Source organism: Schistocerca gregaria, chromosome 2, assembly GCF_023897955.1.
Source record: "Schistocerca gregaria isolate iqSchGreg1 chromosome 2, iqSchGreg1.2, whole genome shotgun sequence".
NCBI lineage: Eukaryota > Metazoa > Arthropoda > Insecta > Orthoptera > Acrididae > Schistocerca > Schistocerca gregaria.
In genome coordinates, this window is record NC_064921.1 from 628,057,661 (window position 1) to 628,073,911 (window position 16,251).

Sequence of the window (16,251 nt, forward strand, 5' to 3'; positions counted from 1 at the left end):
CAGATCAGAAGAGGATAACAAAAGAATTTTTTAATGTTCTTGACAGAAACCTAAAAATATCAATCACATGAATGAAAGAAATTAAAGCAGACCAGAGAGAAATGGAAATAAAGAAGGAAGAAATAGGAGGAAGAGAAAAGTTCAGAGGAAAAGTAAAAAGTTTCAAGGGCTTCCAGCAGAAAACAAAGACAAGGACAAGTGCAGTATGGGCAGAAGAAAGAAGACAAAAACACTGACGAAGAATGAAAAACTACTGAAAAGAAAGGACAAAATAAAGAAATCAAATTATTTCATGTGGTCTGTAGAAGCCAAACCAATAAAAAAATAACGCCACCACATAGAAACATTTTTACATTCGCATATTGTTGAGCCATGCTTTTGTAGCATACTGTTCATATTAGTTTTATACATTTGATAATCTCACACTAATTTTTATAATGTTTATTGTTCTTGATTTCAGCAATTGAGTACACAGGAGGTGTACCATATGACTTGCTTAAACCAGTCCTCATTATTGCTACACCAGATCAGTTATTCATGCTAGAACATTACAACCCCTACCTTATTGAAGAAACTGATGAACTGTGGGAATTCCATTGTAAGAAATCATTCCGCACAAAAGAGCGGGAAGAGATGGAGACGTGGCGAGAAATGTATATGGTGAGTTCATATAATGGTGATAAAAGTAATGTAAAGTGGATATCTCTACATATAAGTGGGAAGTAAATAATTGTGCCCATCACTTTTTTCATGGAATTCTTCCCCTTTTTTAATTTTTTTTAAACCTATAAAGGAATGAACATCCATGTTATTTCATTCATAAAAAAACATATGTGACCCATTGTTTTTAAATATAAAATTGATGATGTGGTGGGCATTATTGATGCCAGTGTTCAAACTATACCCAGAAACATTCCACAGCTTTTCAAGTGATTGCGGGTGGAACAACTGTCTTAATTATCATTTTGTTTCTCCTGACTGTTTGGTATTTCCAGGATGATGTGCATAGAACTTACAGAAATCTTCAGAGGAAAAAATATTGGTCACAATCAAATTAGGTGAGCAGGTGGTCCAACTGGGTTATCACACAAATATATCCATTAAGTGGGAGCTTTACTTTCAAAACTGAGTGTCTGGAAGTCTAGTGTTACTCCCACTGCAGTTTTGGCTAAAATACTTCTCATTAACAAGGAGATGTCCCCAGTGGTGCTATTGACATTTAAAACTATCTGTACAGTGATGTAGGTTAAGATTCCATGTATCACACACTGCAGCCACTCACCTTTGTGGGCCCTCATTTATGAGTAATAGAAGGAAAAAAAATTCAGAATTTCTATGTCTCTCAATAGCTTTAAAAAGTTCCATTATGTAGTTTGCTTGTATGGTGTAATGGTTAGGATATCAGTTTCACGTGCAGGAAGTCATGGGTTTGAATCTTGGAAGGTGGTGTAAAGTGTGTGTGTGTGTGTGTGTGTGTGTGTGTGTGTGTGTGTGTGTGTGTGTGTGTGTGCGCGTGTGTGTGAGCGCACACACTTTTTCAAAGTGATTTAAATGGAATTTTTTAATTCCATTCTTCTGTCGCATACTCATAATATCAACTTTTTCATTTGTTCTCATTTTTCTTCCTGTCATTCTTTCTCCACTTGAAATTTTTTTCATGTGTTTTTAATTACTTTTATGTATTAATTTCAACTTAATTAATTTATTTTTTTATTTTTTGTCCGCATTATTGCATTCATTATTTGTTTCAAATTTTGCTGAATTTCATTTGACTTATAATCCCATTTTCCATTGAAGTTTTCATGTGTGTCATTTTGCTCATAGTGCAATAGGTATTTAGGTTATGTTTTACATGTTTGTGTGACTATTACCTTGCAAAAAACATTGCACATCTGGTAACAAAAATACATTCTTGACACCATGGCACAAACATAAATACATTATTTTGTCTTTTAACTGATAGAGTGTTATTTTCAAATAATTGAATATTATAATAGATAAATATCATGAAATTTATAGAGAGAAAAATTCTGATTGGAAAAAGAATGATATAAAGAAAAAATGAAACAATTGATAAAGTTCATATGGTGATTAAAATGACATGACAAAGAAATAGGAATAAAAAATTATATTTAAACCAATTAATTGAATAAAAATAGTGATCAAAGTAATTTTCATAAAGATTTAAAAATAAAAATAAATATGCACCTGATGGGATTCGAACCCGTAACATTGTACTCGTGAAGTTGTTATCCAATCCATTATACCATGCAACCAGGCTATATAATGCAACTCTTTTAATGCTGTTGAATATCACTCAAAATCCTGAATTTTTTTCCTTCATTTACTTGCAAACAAAGGCCCACCAGGGTGAATGGTTGCAGTTTATGATACCTGGCATCTTAACCCACACCACCATATAGATAGTTTCAAAAAGTTGATCGCATGGCTGGGAACCTCTGCTTGTAGGAGAGATTCATCATAGTATGAGAGTGGTGTAATTTTTGCAGTGGTATACTTAGCTTCAAATCGTCCAGTCTCCTCCACCAGTAAAGTCCATTACGGTATGTATTTTGCAAATTTGCCTGGATTTTGAATGTGATGAAAACTTGGATGTAAAAATAATATTTTCCAAAACACTGATGAATCCTTTTAACAGCATATGTATTTTCCGTAAGCATTTACAAAGATGTGACCACATAGATTGTTTTCTACCGGCATGACTGACAAAACAGCAATTGTTACAGACCTTCTGTCATTACTTTGGCCAAACTGTGACCACTCAATATGTACCCTACCTTAACAATGTATGCTATTTGGCCTATTGTCGAAAAAAAATTGCATTTACTATTTATAATGAAAAGGTAATGATTTACAGCAAACTGTTAGTACAGTTTTTAAGGTAATAAATGATGATTCATTCTGTCAATACATTTTTAAATATTGTTCTCTTGACTTTTGTGTGGAAATTTGATTATGAAGTTACAGTAACACTACCTACTGTAAAACCATTAATTACATTTTGATTTCATGTTGGATTTTATTCTTGACATTAATTGAGATACGGTACAAAATTCCAAAATGGAATTTCATGTATAAGTTCGGGATGATAATTCATAGTATCAAAATGACTGAAAATCAATAGTGTTTACATCAGAATGTTGGAGAATTGTTAGTGAAAAAGTTAATTACAACTGATTTAATTGATATTTCATTAATGTAATGATACATAATGTGCACAAGTCACATTAAATACATCAGATGACTGATAAATGTTCCAAAAGTCTGTTTTTAGGTAAGCTGAAATTTACAAATTCTCCTAACATTTCTAGTGGAGTATAATAATGCAATTATAAGAGTGAAACTATAAATTTTGCTGAAATTTATGACACTATGTTAAATCACATTATCAGGTTTTATAATTTAATTATAACTTCCTGTTAATTACAATTATGTGATCTGAAATAATGTTAATGAGATTGATCCAGTATATAAGTGAACCATACAGTTTAATTTGCTGATAGAAACTAAGAAAAACCAGGCTTTTGTAACTTTGGTCGATTACATATTGTGGATTGGGTTATATACAATCTGGTAAATTTTTATTGGTATCAAAGTACTCATTAACTACACTATAACTTGTACTACTACAGACTGGGGATCGTGGCTACAATCAGACTCACACATTCCCTTAAAGCTTTTAGCCCAAAAGCAAGCCATCTGGACCATGCGTCATGTTAATTCACTAAGCCCCTGTAATCATATATTTAATGAGTTTGGAGTTTTTTTACTGACAGTACAGTACATCTACTGGTTTCAGTGTTTTTAGTTATCAACATGAACAGCTTTAAAAGTACATCATTTTCCTTTCACTGAATATCAGTCAAAGAAAAAGTTTTAATGTTGTGGACACATCCTTATCTACAATTTACAAAAGTATCCAATACTCTGTAAAATGCGTTTTCACTTGACGTTCACAAGAGTCGACAGGTATCGTTGATAACTGACCATGGGTTTTCAAATAGAGTTCAAAGGCTTTACTACTACCAATCTCATTCTGTTGCACATAGGAATGGTTTAGTTTCTGTTAATTATGTTTTGGGATGCGACTCAATAAAATGAATTTAATAGAGTCAGTACTGTTTATTTAAATCTGCTTGATTAAGTTTTTGGGATTGGTAACCACTTAAATTCAGTAGAAAGTACAAAAAGTTCATGTAAAAAGGCTTCAGATTTTTTTAAACGTACATGAGCATTTTATATAATTTGCTAAATTTTTCTAGGTAAATTTCAGCATACCTGTTACTAATAAGAGATGAGAAATAATGACCCCATTTATTGTTGTTGTCATTCCTGTTTTCTTTAGGGATTTTCGTAGTTCCATGTTTAATTAATCTGCAGGGTGTCCAGGCTAGAGCTATACATTAATGAAAGAACTCGATATTTTATGTTGTTGGGTAAATATGCAGAGACACTCTCCAAGATGTGATCCTCACCATTTCATGATCAGTGCTGAGTTGTATGGTGCATGTGCACAAATGTTTACTGTGCAATTGGCAGACGTACTCATGACAGCCAAAATGTGAATGCCACAATGAAAGCTGCAGTATGTGCTGTAGTTAGCAGAGATAAATCCTTAACAGAGTTAAATCCTTAGCATATGTCTAGCAGCGTGCAAAAAGAGTGGAATGTGGATTCGCTCACATGTAAATCCGTTTATCTGTGGGCTTGATTTCTTTGTGAAAGGGAAGTTTGATTTCTAATGCTGGAAAAATCTTAAAATGCATATGTGTTATGAGACTGTGGACACAAAGCATTCACTGGAAGCCCATGTAAATTCATTAGACAAGTTAGTAGAGAACTAGCCATACCTCATTCCCTCGCTCCATGGTGCACTGTCGAATATGGGGAAGTGAGGTACCAGGAGAAGTGATTGGGTAAGAAAGAGACGCACCAAAAGTTGTTTTTTAATTATTATTTTAATTTTTTAATTATCTCAACACCTTGACAGTTGACAAACTATGCCATTCCAACAGGATGGTGTCCCACCCCACTATCATGGGGGCATTACCACATTTTCCCATGAAATGTTTCCTGAGTGTTGGATCAGAAGGGAGGGTGTCATAGCCTGGCCCCTTCCATCTCCCAATCTGATTCCACTGGATTTCAGTGCATGGGGATTTATCAAGGACATTATTTACAGCACAAAGGTTCAAGATCTGACAATTTCAAGAAAATGGATCTACGTCACAGTAGAGGCCATAACACGTGTCATGCCTATGAACATGTGGCAAGAAGTAGATCTACAAGCAGTGCCAACATTAAACTATGCCAACATGCACAAAAATGTTTGAGGCCCCATGTACAATGTTGGACAAATAGTTACAGTAAACCTGAATAGGCAATGAAACACAAACAAATGTTTTTTCGATACCTCTAGCCCAGACATCCTGCATTTTGTTTCTTTTAATACATGCAGGTCATGGTATAATATAATCTGTGATGTTGATCATTGACATGGATATGCAGTTCAATAAAAGTAAGATAGTAAAATGTGTGTTGATTCAGGGCCATAATGAATGCCATATTTTCTTTCTGGAATGTATACAGACCTCACATCCAAATCAGGGTACAGTGCACCAACTATTCACCAGTTATTATCTTGAATCTCAAGAGCATTATTCCTCCTGTAATCAGTGATAAGTTTCTGCTAGCACACAGCTTAAAATGAAAACACTGGACAAGTGATCCAATGCTTCCCACGAAGTTATCAATGAAAGGTATAAAGCCAGTAAATGAGTCTGCAGTCAATTTAACAGACTTTATTTATAATAATTTAGACTGAAAGTTGCAAATAAAATACCTGAGAAATGTGCACCATGTTCCCCTCTATCTCGAATTCTGTTCTTGGGGTATTATCATAAGTGGTTTGCATTTAAAGGTCCTTATTCTTCTCATACTTTTGTCAGAAGACCCAGAGAAAGTAATGTGTAATTAAGAGGTTGTCCAGAAATTGCAATCACCAACGGAATTTAAAATTATTGGAATGTGTGGGTCAGCTGCTTAGTTTTTGTTTTAGTTCTCATTATTGATGTGTACCACACAGTTGCTTTTCAGTTGGGAATGAAAGTACACTGAATTTTATGTAGGTACAAATGTTTGCTGCCACCATCACAAAATAATTATTGTTGTAAAACGTTCAGTCTATGAAATTATAGAGGTAGACTGCCCGGTTAGTGATAGTAACTGACATTAAATGGGGGCACCACAGGTAACCCAGAAGTCTTCCCATTACTGTACCACCTACACAGCCTAAAGAGTTATCCTTCCATTTATATGTTGTTGCTTCCTGTGTTTGCAAATGCAGACATTGGGAGACCGTAAATTGCAAATAATAGTGTTGCTTGTTACAAAATCTATTGAGGAAACAACTGAACATTCTTAAAAATATTTTTTTTAACTTACAGATGTTGTAGTCTTTGTGTCTTCAAACTACACACTGCCTGTATTCAAATGCTTGTCCCAGCAGTTTTCCATTTTGCCCAGAAATCCTGGAAAAGTCCCTTTTGGCATATGCTGTAGTATGTATGACAAATTCTCCTTAATGTCATCAGTAGTGTCAAAATGGTATGTTTTCAGTATGTATTTTAATGTTTGAAACAAGACGGTCATTTGTTTTTTGGCACAAAATTCCTCACTTGGCAAAGGCAAGTGTGCAGGAGCATTTTTATATTACCTAAGAATCACAAGTTGTTTTTCTGAAACAGTGCTCTCTTTTTGTTATTGCATTTTACACAATAAATCGTAATGATGTGGAATGAATAATTTTGCATTCAAATCAAAAATTAATTCATATGTATGGTTACATGCTGCACATTTCTAGAAAGAAGAAAGAAAAAAGATTTATAGATGTGTGTTAGTAGTTCCTACCACCACCTTTTTCAATTACAATAATAGAAATTCTTCAACGGAATTGGAGAAGTTATCAAGGAGAAACTTTCTCAGTTTGTTGTCAAATTTTACTGTGCTGACTGTCACACATTTTATATCAGTGGGAAAGCAATCAAAAATTTTTGTTGCAGCAGTGTACACCCATTTTTGTCCAAAAGACACTGTAGTGTGGAGTAATGAATGTCATTTTTCCTTCTGGTATTGTATGAGGGTGGTATGAAAAGTTCTCAGAATCACCACGAGAGGTCAGTGCTAGTGCAACGAGTTGTTCGTGTGATATTCATTGAACTGTTGCCTGTAAACACATGCCACATCAGTGTTCTTGGAAGGGAGTTGTGGCGGTGATGTGGCTCTGTTATTGTTTCCATGTAGTGATTTGCGAAGATGGAAAAAATAGAGATTCGAGCAGGGATTAAGTACTTTGTAAGGAAAGTATGAAAGCAAAGAACACTCATGCTAATTTCCAGAATACGCAGGGGGACTCTGTCCCTTCATATTCAAGTGTTGCCAAGTGGACAAATGAATTTAAATTTGATGATCCTCACAGTGGTCTGCCAAGACATGTCTCTACTCCAGAAATCATTGCAAAGTGCACAAGATGGTCATGGAGGATTGCTGATTGAAAGTGTGTCAAATTGCTTACTCTTGCTAGATGGCATCAGAAAGGATACATCACATTTTAACTGAAGAATTAGAAATGAAAAAATTATCTCCAAGATGGGTGCTGCGACTCTGTACGCTTGGATCAAAAACACATGAGAATGGACAAATTGGAACAATGTTTGGATTGTTTTAGGAGAAACGAACAAGATTTTTTGTGCCAGTTTGTGACCACAGGTGAAACTTGGGTGCACTACTATACCCCAGAGACAAAACAACAGTCAGAGCAGTGGAAACATGCTGATCTGACAGGAAAGGTCATGGCATCAGTTTTCTGGGAGCCAAAGGCGATTCTGTTTGTAGATTATCTCCCCACTGGGCAAACAATTACTGGAGAATATTATGCTAACCTCTTGGACCCATTTCAACAAAAGATACATGAAAAAAGGCTGGTTTTAGCTAGGAAGAAAGTCATCTTCCATCAAGACATTGCGTGCCCGCACTCGTGTCGTCGCCATGGAAAAATTATGTGAACTAAGGTATGAATTTTTGCCACACCCACCTTATTCACCTGATATGGCTGTCAGACTTCCATCTCGACCAAAACTGAAAATTTTTCGTCTTGGACGAAGGTTCACTTCGAACGAAGAATTGATAGCCGCACTTGAACATGTTTTTGAGCAACAAAGACTTTCTTTCTTAAAGATGAGTTATCCCTGAACATTGTTTCATATGACATCACTGAATTAAAATATGCCATCTTACTGATTTCTCTCTCCCCAAGATTTCCAATGATTCTAAGTGCAAATGTGGCTGAACTGAGTTGTTTTAGGAGTTCCAGAATATGTTTTCTCCAGTTTAAATTCTCATCAATAGGGTTACCTAAGAATCTTGAAGTCTCCACACTTTTTATTATTTCCTTACCACGTGTTACACTTATTGTTAGTGTAGTACACCTGGATTTGCAGGACTGAATATGTTGTGTCTTTTTAAAATTTGCAGAAAACCAATTAATGATACATTTATGAACTTTGTATAACCTTTTTTCTGTTTCTGTATGTATGGCTGGATTGATTACAATACTACTGTTGTCTGCAAGAAGTACTAAATCTGCTTGCTGTCTATTCATTTCCATATATGAAGAGGAGTGGTGGATCTAAGACTGAGCCTTTGGGAACCCGTTTTGATTTCTCCCCAGTCAGAATTATGTCCCCTGACTATATTGTTTGAATTAGTAGGTACAAGTTTCCGCATTTGTTGTGTTAGATATGACATTATCAAATGGTTGGCTATACCATAAATCCCATAAAAGTTCAGTTTATCTAGGAGGGTAATGTGAATCACACAGTCAAGTGCCTGAGACACCAACTGACACTATTTTATTATTTAATGGTTGTAAAACCTGGTTAGTGAACATGTAAATGGCATTCTCGGTAGAGTAACTCTCCTGAACTTTTTCTCCCTATCCATTCTAATGTATTTAAGCAATTATTATTAAATTCATTTGCTACCTGTGACTCTACATTTATTACCTGTCCTTGCAATTCAGTTGTGATGTTATTCTGTTTTGTGACCGGCTGTCCTGTGTCTCGTTTCACTACATTCCATATAGCCTCATGTCTCTTGCAAGAATTACACATTTCTGACATTGTGTGTATGATCCTTGATTTTTTAATAACCTTTCTTAGTAATTTTGAGTATCTTTTGTAGTGTGCAACTACAGAAGAATCTTTACTTGTTCTTTACAACATACACATTTTTCTTTTCCCTTCACAAGATACCCCTGTAGTAATCCATGGCTTTTTAGGTCATGCACAAAGCTATTTTCAAATAGTTATATGAATTTATCATAGAATAAATTAAATTTTCTGTTACCATTTGGTTCCTTATAAATTTCATTTCAGGTCATTTTTTGTAAACTATTCTTAAAAAAAACATTTGTCTGGAGTTATTAATTGTTGTAACAAATCCATACTGTAAGGCACTAAGTTATTTATCTTGGCTAACTGTCCATCATGATGAGAGAGAGCATTTGCTGCTTGGTTAACAGTTACTTTCTTGATTTGAGCTTCTCCAAAGAAAGCATTACTGATTAGTGCTCTTCTGTCCCTACCCACGCATGTTAGAAAGCTGAATACCAGACTCAAACTTTAGGATTCAAGTAAGGTTTCCAGATCATTTTTCCTGTCAGACTCTTTCAGAAAATCTACATTGAAGTCACCACAGACAAAACTGCATGATACTTTCTGACAGATATCACAATAAAGAATTCGGAATCCTCATAAAAAGTTCAAAATTTCCCAGTGGAGACAACATACAGTTACAGTTAAAAGTGAAATATTTTCAGTAATAGTTCACAAACACACATTTTCTGTGTGCTGATCGCTACAAAATCTACTTGTCGTAATGTTTTTGAACTTGCGTTCTGTCTTAATACATGTGAAAACTCCTCCTTTTTCTTTATTAGTTCTGCTTAATTAACCTACTAAGAGTTTAATCTTTAACATGTAACTTATCTAACCCTGTGGTTACGTGGTGCTCAGGCGTACAGAGGATGTCTGTCTCTTTGGAGCTTTCTAAAGTTTCCACCAGACAGACAAAAAACTCTTCTACCTTATTACTCAGTCCTACAACATTTTCCGCAGCTCGTGGTCTCGCGGTAGCGTTCTCGCTTCCCGAGCACGGGGTCCCGGGTTCGATTCCCGGCGGGGCCAGGGATTTTTCACCTGCCTCGTGATGACTGGGTGTTTGTGTCGTCTTCATCATCATCATCAATCATCCCCATTACGGTCGGAGGAAGGCAATGGCAAACCACCTCCACTAGGACCTTGCCTAGTATGGCGGCGCGGGTCTCCCGCGTCGCTCCCCTACGCTCGGTAAACGGAGTATGGGACTCATCATCATCATCATCATCAAGCTAACCTTACTTTTCTGTGCCGCCTTAAGTATTTTGTGGGGCTTGTTTCAAAACAGGGTACCTGAATCCCAATTTTAACATAAAAAAGGTTTCTCGCTGACACCATAACCACAGACATCCTGCTTTTTGTGATGGTGGCCCCTGTAATGTTATGCGTGAGAACCTTAGCCAACCTATCTGTTCCTCTCCTATTCAGGTGTAGGCCATGTCTATTATATCCCCAACTCCCAGTTGCAGCAACAGCACTTGTATGAAATATAATTTCTACTTTTCATTTGGGCCTGCAGCATAGGTTATATCATAATAAGACATACATTACATTACAATATGATACAAAATGAGCCTATAATACTCCAATATATAGCCCAACAAAATAATTTATGTCTAAGTATAATGCACTAACTGTACGGAGGAAAAAACACACAAAACCTAAGACACAAATCATTCACAGAGACATAACATTAATAAGAGAAAAAAACTAAACAAAAAGCAAATGATATACTCAGTACTAATACTGGAATAAAATAAACCAAATCTTAAACAATAAAACCATAAAATAAACTGTCTGGACAAACAACAATCTAAAAAAGAAAATTCAATCCGGAAAAAACAAAATCAAAGCTTTTGCCATCCCAGGCATATACAAAATTTCGTATAATAACTGCATAACCCTCACCCCCATGAACCATAGACCTTGTCCTTGGTGGGGAGGCTTGCGCCTCAGTGATAAGATAGCCATATCGTAGGAGCAGCCACAGTGGAGGGGTATCTGTTGAGAGGCCAGACAAATGTGTGATTCCTTTTCAATGTGGATGATTGACTGATCTGGCCTTGTAACATTAACCAAGACAGCCTTGCTGTGCTGGTACTGCAAATGGCTGAAGCAAGGCGAAACTACTGCTGTAATTTTTGCTGATGGCATGCAGCTTTACTGTATGATTAAATGATGATGGCGTCCTCTTGGGTAAAATATTCTGGAGGTAAAATAGTCCCCCATTTGGATCTCTGGGTGGGGACTACTCAGGAGTATGTCGTTATCAGGAGAAACAGAACTGGTGTTCTACGAATCGGAGCATGAAGTGTCAGATCACTAAATAGGTAAGGTAGGTTAGAAAATTTAAAAAGGTAAGTGAATAGGTTAACGTCAGATATAGTGGGAATTAGCTAAGTTCGGTGATGGGAGGAACAAGACTTCTGGTTAGGTGAATACAGGGTTATAAATACAAAATCAAATAGGGGTAATGCAGGAGTAGGTTCAATAATGAATGAAAAAATAGGAACATGGATACGCCACTACCAACAGCATAGTGAATGCATAATTGTAGGCAAGATAAACACACAGTCCACACCTACCACAATAGCACAAGTTTATATGCCAACTGATTCCACAGATGATGAAGGGACTGAAGAAATGTATGATGCAATAAAAGAAATTATCCAGACAGTTAATGGAGACAAAAATTTAATTGTCGTAGGGTACTGAAATTCGATAGTAGGAAAAGTAAGGGAAGGAAAAGTGGTTGGTGAATATGGAATGGGGGTAAGGAATGAAAGAGGAAGCCACCTGGTAGAATTTTGCACAGAGCATAACTTAATCATAGCTAACACTTGGTTCAAGAATTGTGAAAGAACGTTGTATACATGGAAGAGGCCTGGAGGCACTGGAAGGTTTCAGATAGATTATAGAATGGTAAGACAGAGATTTAGGAATCAGGTTTTAAATTATAAGACATTTCCAGGGGCATATGTGGATTCTGACCACAATTTATTGGTTATGAACTGTAGATTAAAGTTGAAGAAACTGCAGAAAGGTAGGAATTTAAGGAGAAGGGACCTGGATAAACTGAAAGAACTAAAGGCTGTAGGATGTTTCAGTGAGAGCATTACGGAACGATTGACAAGAATAGGGGAAAGAAATACAGCAGAAGATAGAAGAAGAATGGGTAGCTTTGAGAGATGATATTGAAGGCAGCAGAGGATCAAGTAGATAAAAAGACAAGGGCTAGTAGAAATCCTTGGGTAATAGAAGATACATTGAATGTAATTGATGAAAGGTGAAAATATAAAAATGCAGTGAATAAAGCCAGCGAAAAGGAGTAAAAATGTCTCAAAAATGAGTGTGGAAGCAAGTGCAAAATGGCTAAGCAGGCTAGAGGACAAATGTAAGGATGTAGAGGCGTGTATCACTAGTGGTAAGATAGATACTGCCTTCAGGATAATTAAAGATACCTTATGAGAAAGGAGAACCACCTGTATGAATATCAAGAGCTCAGATGGAAAACCAGTCCTAAGCAAAGAAGGGAAAGCAAAAAGGTGGAAGGAGCATATAGAGGGTCTACAAGGGGGGACCCAAAAGAAACTGGATTGTTGTCATAAAAAAATTTATTGATGAACCGTTTTACAAAATTACTTCAGTCACCTTCAGAATACTCTCCATTACATGCGATGCACTTGTCAAGTCTCTTATCCCACTGTTGGAAGAATGTTTGGAACTCTTCAAGTTTGATATTGTCCAGTGCCCTTTGCGAAGCTGTTTTTACCCCCTCCACATCATAATAACGCTTCCCTTTTAGCATTTTTTTCATTCGTGGAAATAGGAAAAAGTCGCACGGGGCTAGGTCCGGCAAATATGGAGCATGGGGAATGACAGACCACCTCTGAGATGCCAAACAGTGGGTCACTCTTAAGGCCATGTGTGCTGGAGTTTTGTTGTGATGCAGAAACCAGTCACCTGATTGCCAAAGTTCCGGGCATTTCCTCCTCACATCCTCTCGCAGACACCTTAAAACATCCAAGTAAAAGTGCTGGTTAACAGTTTGGCCAGGGGGTACAATTCCTGATGCACAATTCCACGAACATAAAAAAAGACAATGATCATAGTCTTCACATTTGACCTCACTTTCCTTGATTTTTTTGGTCTGGGAGAGTTGGGAGTCCTCCACTGGTTTGACGCTTGCTTGGTTTCTGAGTCATACCCATAACACCAACTCTTATCCCCTGTAATGACTTTGTTCAAGAAGTTTGGATCACGTGCAATCTTTGTTTTCAAATCCTGACACACATTCATGCGGAAGGTTTTTTGCTCTTGCGTGAGAAGGTGCGAAACAAATTTAGCAGTAACATGGCTCATGTGCAAATCCTCACTCAAAATCCGCTGGCACAAGCTCCAACTGATTCCTGTCTCAGCTGAAATTTGGCTGATCATTTGGCGACGATTCTCGTTGAACTTTTGGTGGACCTTTTCAATGTTCTCCTCATTTTACGATGTTGAAGGCTGTCCAGAACGAGCTTGGTCTTCAGCACACATCTCACCACGTTTAAAGTTCCCAAATCACTCAAAAACCTGTGTGCGCCTCATAGCGTCCTCCTGGAAAGCTTCCTGAAGCATTTGGTGTGTTTCCATTGCAGTTTTTTTAAGCGGGAAACAAAATTTCACACTCACTCTTTGTTCTTTTATAGTTGCCATAACGACTTCACAGAGGTAACCTGCCAACAGTCAGGGGAACACAATACCACACTTGCACATTCAGCTCTACACTGATGCCGTCTGCACAGCTGTTTCATGAAGGTCTCTACTAACACCATCTAGCGTGAGAACCCTGCACTACGTCTACGAGTGGCAGCGCCCTCGAAGTCCAGTTTCTTATGGGTCCCCCCTCGTATACAAGGGTGATGTACTTGAGGGCTATATTGTGGAAATGGAAGAGGATATAGATGAAGATGAAATGGGAGATGTGACACTGCATGAAGAATTTGACAGAGCACTGAAAGACCTAAGTCGAACTAATGCCCTGGGAGTAGACAACATTCCATTAGAACTACTCATAGCCTTGGGAGAGCTAGTCACGACAAAACTCTTCCATTTGGTGAGCAAGATGTATGAGACAGATGAAATACCCTCATACTTCAAGAAGAATATAGTAATTCAAATCCCAAAGAAATCAGATGTTGACAGGTGTGAAAATTACCAAACTATCAGTTTAATAAGTCATGGATGCAAAATACTAAGATGAATTCTTTACAGATGAATGGAAAAACTAGTAGAAGCCGACCTCGGAGAAGATCAGTTTGGATTCCTTAGAAATATTAGAACACACGACGCAATAGTGCCCCTACAACTTTTCTTAGAAGATAGATTAAGGAAAGGCAAACCTACGTTTCTAGCATTTGTAGACTTAGAGAAAGCTTTCGACAACGTTGACTTGAATACTCTCTTTCAAATTCTGATGGTGTCAGGGGTAAAATACAGGGGGTGAAAGGCTATTTACAACTTGTACAGAAACGAGATGGCAGTTATAAGAGTCTAGAGGCATGGGAGCAAAGCAGTGGCTGAGAAGGGAGTGAGACAGGGTTGCAGCCTATCTCTGATGTTATTCAATCGTATATTGAGCAAGCAGTGAAGAAAACAAAAGAAAAATTTGGAGTCGGAATTAAAATCCACAGAGAAGAAATAGAAACCTTGAGGTTCGCCGATGACATTGTAATTCTGTCAGAGACAGCAATGGAGCTAGAAGAGCAATTGAACAGAGTGGACAGTGTCTTGAAAAGAGGATATAAGATGAGCCTCAATAAAAGCAAAACAAGAATAATGGAGTGTAGCCAAATTAAATCGGGTAATGGTAAGGGAATTAGATTAGGAAATGAGACATTAGATTAGGAACTGAGACACTTAAACTGGTAGATGAGTTTTGCTGTTTGGGGAGCAAAATAACTGATGATGGCTGAAGTAGAGAGGATATAAAATGTTGATTGGCTATGGCAATGAAAGTGTTTCTGAAGGAGAGAAATTTGTTAACATTGAGTATAGAGTGGACGATAAATAGTTTGGACAAGAAGAGAATAGAAGCTTTTGAAATGTGGTGCTATAGAAGAATGCAGAAGATTAGATGGGTAAATCACATAACTAATGATGAGGTACTGAATAGAATTGGGGAGAGGAGAAATTTGTGGCACAACTTGACTAGATGAACAGATTGGTTGGTAGGATACGTTCTGGGCATTAAGGGATAACCAGTTCAGCATTAGGGGGAAGCATGGGAGGTAAAAATCATAGAGGGGGACCAAGAGATGAATACACTAAGCAGATTCAGAAGGATGTAGGTTGCAGTAGTTATTCACAGATGAATAAGCTTGTACAGGATAGGATAGCACGGAGAGCTGCATAAAACCAGTCTCTGGACTGAAGACAACAACAACAAATACTACTACTACTACTACTACTACTACTACTGTGCAAAATTCTGTATCTGTCAAAGATGAAGAAATTTTAACATTGGTTTGAAAGAACACACAAAAAATTCCAACCGCAGTTTATGAAGCTTTTTCCAGCTTTTCAGAAACCAAAACCACAAAGCAGAACATATCAAAAATGCATAACAGGTTCTACACAGAATACCAAATGGACATACCATGGGCAGCTTGGAAGAATTGCAAATATATACCTGCACAAAAAATTATCCAAATGATCTTCTTAATGAATAGATCAACCTCAAATACAAAAATTATCTAAAAATTTTACTGACATTTTGAAACACAAGAATAAATAAAAATCACAGTAAACACAAAACCAAAGATTGTTGGAGTTACAAATGATAACAAAATTATAATATTAATGAAACACTACTAACATCACTGACTAGCAAAGATTGCACTGTGTAGATACAGCATCAACAAGAATAAGCTGCCATCCCAAATGTCAAAAGTATTTTGTGAAAATATTCTATACAGACAAAACTTACACTCTAGCAACATATAAACAGTCATCAGTTTAATCATTGATGCAG

General features: G+C 36.8%; 1 protein-coding gene across 2 annotated transcripts in view; it reads left to right on the plus strand.

Moving 5' to 3' along the window:
- LOC126334639 (transcription elongation factor B polypeptide 3) overlaps positions 1-16,251 on the plus strand; it is a 156,730-nt gene that overhangs the window by 77,773 nt on the left and 62,706 nt on the right. For both annotated transcript variants that reach the window (XM_049997078.1, XM_049997079.1), the window contains exon 6: positions 461-660. In XM_049997078.1, coding sequence (XP_049853035.1) covers positions 461-660 — 200 coding nt within the window. The remainder of the gene's footprint in view (positions 1-460; positions 661-16,251) is intronic.